The sequence below is a fragment of the Eutrigla gurnardus genome (genome assembly GCF_963514095.1).
Source record: "Eutrigla gurnardus genome assembly, chromosome: 2".
NCBI lineage: Eukaryota > Metazoa > Chordata > Actinopteri > Perciformes > Triglidae > Eutrigla > Eutrigla gurnardus.
Window position 1 is genome coordinate 111,242 of NC_139916.1, and position 11,225 is coordinate 122,466.

An 11,225-nucleotide genomic window follows, 5' to 3' on the forward strand; every position below is an offset into this window, starting at 1 on the left:
TTGAGGAGGCTGCCCATGCCATTGCGCAGCTCTTGGCGAGGGAGCTGTCCTCGCCCTCCACAACCTCAGGTCCACCTCAGAGCACGCCAGTCAGGGCAGCAGGCTCCCCTGTCCCTAGTCCAGCAACAAGCGACAATAGGGTGAAGCAGGCAATGAAAAGGTGATGCATGTATAGTTAAAGATTAATCACTGCAAGTCCAACAATGATCTTGGTATGTAGATGAAGCTTATGGTCATGTAGTGTTTATTAATTGACACAGGTTAACATGACAGTGGTTTTTATTTTCTAGAGTACTGAATATTGATGTCTGGCATGCTTTTAATTAGTTAATTGTAATCTTGATAATTGACAATGAAGAAAAAACCATCAACTAAAGCCATACATTTTTATAATTGTCTCATTGTAATGTAGACTGCCTGGTTTACAGTACCTAACATAATCTTTTTCTCATTTCCACATCAGGCAATTCCCTGGCATGTTCAATGACAATCAGCCAAGAGGGAAAAGGAGATTTTACACACCCACCCCCCCGACTGCGAAGAAGACGGATTTCCATATTTATGTCCTCCCTGAACCTACACAGTTGACCCCAAAAGGTTCAGAGGAATTGGAACTTGCCCATGCAGGCCTTGGGAAAAGAATGATAAACATGGCAGACAACTTAAAACACGATGAGGTAATCATATTATGTTGTATACAGCATTGTAGAACGCTTGATGTAGGGCAATATGAAAGTTTTGACAAAATACTGTAATATTTATCTAGCAACAATTTTGTGGGTATGACTGTTGGATGGACTACTGGATTTTTGATAACTTGTCATGGGCCCAGTTCTATTCTGCCCCTAAAAACTCGGGCCGTGAGCCTTCAGAGATTTAACTGACATCAGCTGTAAGGGAGTGTGAGAGTCTAAAAGGGTCCAGATGCTGTGATGGGAATGGGACAGCACTTAAATTACACGTTACCTTGACTACACAATGTTGTTGACACTAGCTGGTCCCTCTGTTTTTTTTTTTTTTTTTTTTTTTACATTTTTTAACACCCTTGTTCCCCTGTATTTTGCCTCACAACTGTATGTATGGTGGGTAATTTCCATACCATAAATCAGCATTGATGCTGATTTATGATAAGGGGGCATTAAGGGCCCATTCACTGACTTACTGACTTGCCTTTGTTTCATAGCTTGTGGCTGTACTGGAGGAGGAGTTCCCCAAACTAAAAACATTAAAAGGGGGGTGGATGTTCTACAAGAGCACAGGTAGAATTTTTCTCAATCTCCACTGATGTAAAATATGGCAGGTAATGTTATTCACATTCAAAGCCCTACTTGAATTATTATACACATCACTCTTCATGTTGTAGAGTAAGTTGTCAGACATGGTACAACGTATTTTAAGAAGACATATTATGCATATTTTTTCTGCAATCTCTTTGGTGGATCATGGCAGATCCCCTTAGTTCATGTTGTACAACTTTACAGAGGTTCTGCATGGATATATAACATTATAATGTTGTAAGGATGGTCTAAAATATGGAACAGCATGCTATTTCTCCTATATACTAATATTGTGTTATTGCAAGGTTTTAAAGGGCACCTGTGTTTTTCCATTTTAAAATAGGTGGTAGTGGGCGGCGGAGACTTTCAATAATTCCCACCGACTCGGAAGGTTACTCTACTCGTCTCCTCAAAGCTGCAACCAAGAGTTCTCCAAGATGCCACACTCGAGATGTATAACATGTGGCACCAAAATGCCCCTGCAGCTGTTGCCTCTACATGTGGAGGAATGTAGCAATGTAGCAACAACTGTAAGCTGTTATTACAATATTTCTCTCATTTGTCAAATAAGTATGTACTTAATTAAAGTTTGTGCACATGACTTTCCAGTATAGCAACAGCTGTCTTAATTTTTTTTCTTTCTTTTCTCTTTTGGAGATGTCGAGCTCAGACGTCGAACTGTCAGACGCACCGGACGTCGAACTGTCAGACGCACCAGACGTCGAATTGTCAGACGCACCACCCACAGAGATGCAGGTAATCAGTGCTGTTTTATGTTACTTTGCAATTTCAATTTAGTAATAATACCTTTTTTATTCTTCTTTTTCATTGTTTGGAACAGCGGTGCTTTGGATAGAAAGGGTGTCCCCTGACAACACATCTCACCAAATAGAACGTTGTCATAGTACTATTTCTTAGCTTAGCAAATATCACATGTCAGAGAGGTTTATTAATCATGACATTTTTCTGATTATAATTACATCCTTCCTTTCTTTCTTTTTTTTTTACATTTTTGACCTTTTTCCATGTCTTCCAGCTTTGCCCAATTTGTGAGGATTTTTTTCCTACAGATGAACTCCCATCTCATGCAAGTACCTGTTGTGATGGGTAAGAAGTTAAACAGATTTATGTTAAAGATGGAAAGTAAAGACGTTTCTTTGAGTGGGATGAAGAATGTGTAGAGTGTGTGACCCCTAACTATATTACTCCTATATCCTGTGAATTCCAGAGGTGGGAATTGTGGAGTGAATGTTTTTTTTTTCTCATTCAAGAGTTGTCTAACTGAAATGTGATCATGATTTGTCTCTGTTTTCAAGTAATCTTTAAATTTGATTCTGTCTGTCATAAGAATGGCTGTTGCTGACCACAGTGAAGCAGCCAACGGAGAGGAATTGCCAGGACCCTCAGTTCCACACTTACCAACACCAACACCAGTGTCAGCAGGTGACCAAAAAGAGCTACAACCAATATCTTTAAGAACAGTAATCCTAAAACATACACATTAAGTTTGATACTGTAAAATAATCCTTCAAAATGCAGATGCAACTGTCATTGTTTATATGACAGATGTAGTCTCTAAATGATGTTAGCTGATGTGAGTGTATCATTTGGAAGTTCCTTTGCACCAACCCCCCCCCCCCCCCCCCCCCTTTCTTCTTCATTTTTTTAAAAATTACATTTTCAGAATGGGTGAATGAATTGGACCCCTTGAAAGCTTGTGAGTTGTTCCGAGAAGAACTGCTGCGCCATAATGCCGAATGCCCACATCTCTTTCTGGCAGTCGACACGTTTGATGCAGAAGAACAGGACAGCGCATTGATTTCATTCTATAAACAACATGATGTTAACTGGGCTGCTCCTTTTGAAGTGCAGGTTGAGAGGTATTACTAACAAGTGCACCATTCTTTGATTATAGATGGTCATGTGGAATAAGTGTATACTTATTTACTTTAAATCATGGGAGTTGAGTGCATGTTCCTTAATCTACAGAAGATATATACTGTATGTGTGTGTGTATATATGTATTGGATATCATTCTGCTTGATTAATCCGAGATCATCTTAATTTTCAAGGAGATGCAGCAGTTGGCGTCGGTGTCAAAAGACATGTTTTGTCAATGGCCATGCAGAAACTCAAGACTGGCTTCGTTATAAATTTAGGTTTGTATGTGTAGAGAGTGTACATATTACCTTCTGTAGGAATATGTGCATTTTTAAACATGTGTTTGCTCTTTTGCTTGTAGCCTATTCCTTTGATACTAATTTCATCAATGACTAATATTGACATGTAAACATTCAGCTACATTTTGATAAAACTCCAAAGAATTTGGTCTGTCATTGTGATCATGCATGTTTTCAAACAGCTTGACCAACATGTGATGGCACTGGATAATAGATATACTTTATTGTTCCCATGGGAAACTTTGACTTGGACTTGGACTAAGCTAGACCCATTGCATCCATGGACAATCAACAGTACAGACCGATTATATCAAAGATCAGACAGAACACAAAATATCACAAAATGTATAATGCAGAAAAAGCATTCACAAGCCAAACAGACCATTATTCTATACTGCAGGACCACCTCTGTAACCTCTGCTAATGTTACACTATTTAAAAGTTACACCAAAACAGACAAAAATTAGTTAAACTGATTCATTTTACACCTCTGAGCTCGGTGTACTCTGTTTGACATGACGGTAAAAGTCCATACTTTGAGTGCAGTGTGTGAGAATGACAAAGTAGGATTCCAATTACAGTACCCGTTAAGATCTGCACTGATCTGTAAATACTTTTCTCCTTTTTTATTAAGGCTCTGCTGCTCTTACAAACATTTTCGAAGGGGAAAAAGAACATCAGGTTCCCTCTGCAGCTGCTGTGCTTCGGGAAAGCAGCCTATTTGAGATGGCAGGTCGGATGATGGGTCATTCTTTCTTGCATAGTGGTATCGGTTTATCAGGACTCAGTTTGCCTGTGGTGACTCTGTTGACTGGCGGGAGCACTGACACTGCAGCAGCAGCCCTGACCCTGCAAGACTGTCCTGATCTTGATCATCGTGAAACTATTGGTTTTGTGAGTACCACTCACTTGATGTGAATTGCAAAGCATTTCCTGTCCAGATTTGGGCTGTTTATACTGTACCTTCAAGTTATATTTGCATGTCACTCTTAAAATATTACTTTTTGTGAATGTCTTGTCTACCTGATTTAGCTCAAGAAAGCAGAACTTACTGTAGCAGAAACCAGCCGTGTGACTGATCTTTGCCTGTCCTGGGATCTTCCTATTCCAACCTCCACCAATCATGACTGGCTGTTCCAGGAACTCCTTACACATGCAGTAAGCATTTCACAAATCCACAATTGTGACTTGATAAAGTAGTAGACTTAGACTTCAGACTTTAATTGTCCCTTATTAGGAATGTTGTCCTTCCACCTGTCAAATCTGTTTGCAGGTACTTCGTCGCATCAAACAGCCTATCAAACAGATCCGAAAAGGCCTTAAACAAACAGGAATCTGGCCACTTCTTTCAGAAAGGCCAGATGTCCATCACGTAATCTTTCCAAGACACGAGGAGCTTAACTCACAAGTAAGCTCCCTCTTGTCTATTGGATGTATTCAATGGGCTATATGCCGAGCTGGCTGAAATCCAGGAAGTAGTGGTACTTCCTGGTTGGTACTTTCTGAATTTCAGCCAGCCAGGTGTGTCAGATTTTTTAATTTTTTTTTTTTTTTTGTAGTCAGACACACATCAGTTTGCCAATCATGTAAGACAGGAAATAAAGGAGCTGGCTGAAATTCAGGTAGTACCAACCAGGAAGTACCACTACTTCCTGGATTTCAGCCAGCTCGGCATATTCATGAGTTTCAAATGTAGTCCTACACCTGCCATGTTGTGGACCAACACAGGTGTTTCAATTTGAGTTGTGTTTCTGATTGGCGTAGGACCAATTAATTAGTTTGAAACACCTGTGGGTCCTCAACATGGCAGGTTGTAGGACTACATTTGAAACTCATGGATAGCCCATTGCAAAGACTGTGTAATTAATTTTTTCTAATCTGTTACAGTTGTGTGTAAATTCATAAACAAGTCATCAGTACTTTTTTTTTAAAAATCATTCCACAGCTGTTTCAGTGTTAACATGAAACACCTTTGTATTTGATACCCTGTAGACTGTGATCCAGCACATTGTCTGGCCACAATCCAGTTGTGACAGCGACGAGGATGAAGATGACCCTGTTCCACTGGAGAAAGTCAGTCTCATCACTGGATTTTTGAGGAAGTTCATAGAGGAAGGTAACGGTCCTTGTTCCTTGTATTGCATTCATCATCTCATTTTGCACCTAGTTGCTTGGATGCTGGGACTAAGAATAAGAGCAAACATATTGCAGCTTAAGAGATGGCAGTACTGATGCACAGAAATATGAGGTGCAATGCATTTGAGGTGTCAAATTTTTCTCTTCCATAGCATCTCCAGAGGTGCTGCGTGATCTCATGAAGTTCTGGGTCGGGTGGGAGCAGCTGACGAAAAAACTTGTGGTTGAGGTTGTCACCTCAACGTACCCTGTGGCTCTCACCTGCTTCCTCAAGTTGAAGCTCCCCAGCCACTACCAGACATACACAGTGTTCCATCGTGACTTAATGATGGCCCTTAGTTCCGTTACTTCAGGCTTTGGGCTTGTGTAGGTGATCATGATTAACTGATTAACATGATGAGTTAGAGGTTTTCTTGCCATCTTTCTTACATCCAGTTCTCTGGCAGTTTGTCCTACTAAATATAAATGAGAGATGTTGGTGTTTGTCTTATACCAGTACACTGGTTATGTTGACTTTTTTTTTTCAATCTGTGCACTTGTTCTCCAGTTATTGCCATTTGTCATTACCTTAAATCTAGCTGCTAAGGTGCTACTGTGACATGATCATGAATCAGATATCTCGGCTCCTCTAGTTTCTTATGGGGAGTGAGATATTTGGTTGTAATAATGATGATGTTCCATCGTGACTTATATGATGGCCCCTAGTTCCGTTAGTTCAGGCTTTGGGCTTGTGTAGGTGCACATTCCATAAAGTTTTTGTACTTCATGCAACATTCTAAAATCAAACCCGTATCCTACATTAACTATTGAGTTACAGAGGTTTTTTTGCCATCCTTCTTACATCCAATTCTCTGGCAGCTTGTCCTACTAAATGTTAATGAGAGATGTGGATGTTGAGTTGGTGTTTGTCTTATACCAGTACACTGGTTATGTTGACTTTTTTTTTTTTCAATCTGTGCACTCGTTCTCCAGTTATTGCCATTTGTCATTACCTTACATCTAGCTGCTAAGGTGCTACTGTGACATGATCATGAATAGATATTTTGGCCCCTCTTGTTCCTTATGGGGAGTGAGATATTTGTTTGTAATAATGCCACCGGTTGTACACCTAACTTGTGCATGATATGTTTCTAAAATAATTTTTTTGGGAAAAATATAATTGTCCAGTATTGATGTTATACCCTTTAAAAAAACAAAACACTACATTGAATGACATTTCTTTATTGTGTTTCACAGATGGTATGCAAGGCTCAAGTGAAAAGGATGCAGATGTCAATCTACAGCATGCATTCATGTATCCTGAAGTAGGTTCTCAACATATTGGACAGTGCTTAGATATATGTCCACCCCAAAACAATCTGACTCTTGCAGTGGGTCAATGTTGTCCTGCAGTTCCATCATTTGAGGGTCTGAGAGAGGGCTTTCCAGAGTAGGGACATTGACGCTGGGATGAATGTCATTGATGAATCCACTCTCCTCCCATTCAATCTCTGGAATGAACAGACCCTGACAAAGAAAGACTGTATGTAACTATGTTAATGAAGTTTTTCTAGAAAAAATAAAAAGACTAATTTTTAACAAGAATTATTTACCTGGGGATCAGGATCAGGATCTTCAATGGGATTCAGGGCCTGTCCCACCTGCCACAGCTGATTAGGTGTCAGATTTTCCTCTGTTCTGATGGGATGGTTGTCCCATGCCTCACAGAACACGTCCAGACTGGCCTGGATCCGTGTGAGGAAGATGTAGTGGCAGCAGAAAATGTGTATGATGTTGTTGATGTCAAGCATGTTTTCTTCTTCAAGAGAGTGCAGGATGTTGTAGTACACTCCAGTTACACTCATGAACACATCACACCAGAGCCGTTCGATTCTGTATTGGGGGCAAGGTGACATTTTTCATGAACTGTTCTTTACAAGGTTTGCACACATTTCAAAGTATTTATATAATTTTCCATAATATTTAGTCCTATTTCCTTCACTTTAAAAAGTAAAGGGTCTCTGGCAGTCATAGGCCAGAAAAGATAATGCTCTTATTCCAGGAAGAAGGGGAGAGGTGCACAACATGTGCAGACGAGAGAAGATGAGAAGGAAAAGAGCAGGAGAGGGGCCAAGAAAGAGATGTAAAAGGAAAGGAGCAGGAGCAGAAATAATATTCAACTGTGTGGATTGAGAACTTCTCCAAATTGAATTCATATTTTAACAAATGTAGGCATCTTAACAATTAATGTGATACTAAAAGCTTCCAAAATGAAGGTTAACTTACCGCTGATTGTGTACACTTTTGCCTGCAATGAAGCTGTTGTTGTCAGTGCCACGAACTGTAAACATTAGCTCAGCAACTCCAACATTCTCTCCTCCATGATCTCCCCTTACTCTGAAAATAAAAACATGAAATTATTATTTGTAATATTTTGTAATAATGTTTCCTCAATGTTTAGGGGCATGTTTTGTTTACATCTCCAAACCTCTACTGAGCATCAGATGGCTGACAGCTACCCTGAAACTTAGACTTATAAACTATACTGAACAAAAATATGAACGCAACACTTTTGTTTTTGCTCCCATTTTTCATGAGCTGAACTCAAAGATCTAAAACTTTTTCTATGGACACAAAAGACATATTTCTTTGAAATCTTGTTCACAAATGTGTCTAAATGTGTGTTAGTGAGCACTTCTCCTTTGCTGAGATAATCCATCCACCTCACAGGTGTGTCATATCCAGAGGTGGGTAGTAATGCGCTACATTTACTCCGTTACATTTACTTGAGTAACTTTTTGGAAAAATTGTACTTCTATGAGTAGTTTCAAAGCAGCATACTTTTTACTTTTACTTAAGTAAATTTGTGAAGAAGGAGCGGTACTTTTACTCCGTTACATTGGGCTGATTCTACTCGCTCCTTTTTTTTTTTATCGATCCGTCTGCTGCATGGTCTGTTTTGTTTATGTGGGGACCAGAGCCAGTGGCGCCGCCAGCCGGAATCCTGTACGCACTGTGCGTACTTTTTTGAAGGTGGACTAGATATTTAAATTTCAGCGGGTGACACCAAACCACGTCTGCCCAAGCAAGTCAGAGCTTTTCTTTCGCTCACACAGTGACCTGGAGAGACGCAGCCGCATTTGAGAGGACGATCGCGCGTGTGTGCGCAATTACGCATAGCGTGTTGGCCCTCTCCACTACACAATACAGCTCGGCTCTAGTCTCGTCACCTCTCTGCTGCTGAGCACTGTGGGCCGAGCCGATGCACGTCTCTCTCCCCGGGAGAGTTATCATACCGTACTGTGCGTGTGTGTCCAAGCGTGTGTGTGCGTGCGTGCGTGCGTGGAGTGCTCACAAGCGTGCGCTTGTGTTTAGGGCGCGGATGGAGGGCACAAAAAAAATATTTGCACCGGGCCGATCACCATGATATACGCTACTGATTTCACTGATACTGAAAACATTCGATTTTGTCTTAAAAAAGTATTTTTCCATTTGTTGTTGTATTTTGCCGTTTCTGTGCGTACATTGAAATTGAATCCTAGCGACGTCTAACTCCGTTTCACCAATCAGGCAAAGCCTAAGCCATCACATGACCGCACACACATTCCCCGCGGCAAACAGGCGGAAAAGAGCGCAGAAACAAAACGATGGCGACGGCATGCAAATCCGAAGAAGCCGAAGAGGAGGAGGCACAACACCCCTGGCCCCACATAAAAGAAATGTTCACACTCCAGGCAAAAAAAAAAAACAGCTACATTATGCGTTGCCATTTGTGTCTCCCGAAACAAGTGGAGTTATTTATTTATTATTGTTTATTATAAACTGTTTCAGTTGTCTAAGGGAATTCTCCGTGCATTATTTGACATTATTTGACCTGATTAATAAAGGAGATTACTCGGCAGTTACTCTGTACTTAAGTAGTTTTTTCACCCATTACTTTTTACTCTTACTCAAGTAACACAGGGTGACAATACTTTTTACTTTTACCCGAGTCATATTATTCTAAAGTAACAGTACTCTTACTTGAGTACAATTTTTGGCTACTCTACCCACCTCTGGTCATATCAAGATGCTGATTAGACAGAATGAATATTACACAGGTGTGTCACCTGTGTAATATTCAGTTTTAGATCTTTGAGTTCAGCTCATGAAAAATGGGAGCAAAGAGCAACAAAAGTGTTTAAATTTTTGTTCAGTATGTATATAAAATTACCTTTGAGGAAACCCGTGCTCATTCACTGCTTCATTGAAAAAGGCCAAGTGAGTGTCTGACCGATTGTTGTCTGCTATCTTCAGGTACATGATCTACACATAACATAGAACATTATTTGGCAATTGAGATCCCAAAACTGTTCAACTGAAAGACTTGACAGATCGTTTATCACCAGGCCAATCAGGCTACACAACTCACTAGTGTAAGGCAGTTGTATGTATTTTATGCACTTTGTTTGCGTTGCATTTGTTTTAGATGTATTTTAAAGTTACTGTCTGTCTGTTTATCCATTTATTCAGTGTATCTATTGTTGTATAAATGAAAGTCTTACCTTTCTTGAGTAGCCGTCAATGCCCCCAAAGATGACAAAGTTGTACCTAAATAGAAATCAGACAAGGTTGGTGGTATGACATTACAAAAACAAGCAAACAAAAAACATACAACAGAAAAACACTCAGAATGTTTACATCTTAGGAGGCATGCAGCCATACCTAATTAGCTTGTGGTTGGTGTCAATGTGGACCAGGTACTTGGGGTAAGGGACTGAGTATGTTCTCCTCACTATACATCCCAGGGAGGACAGCCTAGAGAGCACCTGTTGTAGAAAAATCACAAGTTCAGATCCCAAAGTTTGCCATGTGTGGTGAAATTAATAGGATTCCGGAAAACGGTGAGTCTATGATACAGAGAGTGTTTGCAACCATAGACTGACCCAGAATGAAGGTCAAGGCATACATATATACAGTTTTGGGAAGGGAGGGGTTACAAAAGGTATTTGCATTTCAAGATGGACAGTGAAGGCATTTACATCTCAAGGTTCTGATTGAATTAGCATGAGGCATATAACTTAATCATCAAGAGGAAGTCGGCTGTACCAAGTATACAGAGAAACAAAGACACAGACGAGAAAGTGTATTGTGCAAGGGTGTGACTGAGACATAGCAAATCAGTAGGGGGCAGGGATAGGAACTCTTAGTTCTGTTACATCAAAAATTAATATTTTCTTCCACACACCCCAAGACTGTCCACACGATGCATGGCTGCATAGACTCTGTCCCACTGCACTCGGTGTCCTTGTGCTAGTAGAGCACCTCGAACGACTCTGCACCCAGCATCTGGCATAGTGTTCTTAATTGCTGTGACCAATGAGTCCAACTCATCATCACTGCAGCCACTGTATGTTTGTGATATTGACAGGTTGTTCTCCGCCATACGCCTAAACAGTGTGGCTCTTGACATACCGAGGAGCCTGGCAATACAACGTGACGGCAGACAAATTTCAATTAAATGCGACAGTGTCTACTGACACTGTCAACCGTGGGCGTCCAAGAGATCCCCGCTGGACATCAAGTGTGGCAAATGTGTGTTCACTCTCTCTCTCTCGCTGGATGAGAGAATTCAGATCGGCCAGTGCTGTCTGGATGTGCTCTCCCACATCCA

At 40.6% G+C, this 11,225-nt stretch overlaps 1 protein-coding gene and 2 long non-coding RNA genes across 3 annotated transcripts; 2 read left to right on the forward strand and 1 right to left on the reverse strand.

The window, feature by feature from the left end:
- The first annotated feature begins 539 nt into the window (after nucleotides 1-539).
- Nucleotides 540-1,702, forward strand: LOC311024919. Its single transcript, XR_014598344.1, has 3 exons — nucleotides 540-677; nucleotides 1,184-1,259; nucleotides 1,621-1,702. It is a non-coding gene; the product is annotated as an uncharacterized lncRNA (long non-coding RNA).
- Nucleotides 1,703-1,713: 11 nt separating this feature from the next.
- On the forward strand, nucleotides 1,714-5,963 carry LOC311027287 (uncharacterized protein; the record flags this gene model as incomplete). Its single annotated transcript, XM_084031236.1, has 8 exons — nucleotides 1,714-1,807; nucleotides 1,935-2,033; nucleotides 2,314-2,384; nucleotides 2,626-2,720; nucleotides 4,092-4,351; nucleotides 4,490-4,615; nucleotides 5,450-5,573; nucleotides 5,746-5,963. Exons 1-8 carry the CDS (start codon nucleotides 1,715-1,717, stop codon nucleotides 5,961-5,963), a joined length of 1,086 nt encoding a protein of 361 aa, XP_083887362.1. The 5' UTR covers nucleotide 1,714.
- Nucleotides 5,964-7,222: 1,259 nt separating this feature from the next.
- Nucleotides 7,223-11,001, reverse strand: LOC311033284. Its single transcript, XR_014599249.1, has 5 exons — nucleotides 10,800-11,001; nucleotides 10,277-10,380; nucleotides 10,117-10,162; nucleotides 7,859-7,969; nucleotides 7,223-7,465 (listed from the first exon to the last, which is right to left on the reverse strand). It is a non-coding gene; the product is annotated as an uncharacterized lncRNA (long non-coding RNA).
- Nucleotides 11,002-11,225: the final 224 nt, after the last annotated feature.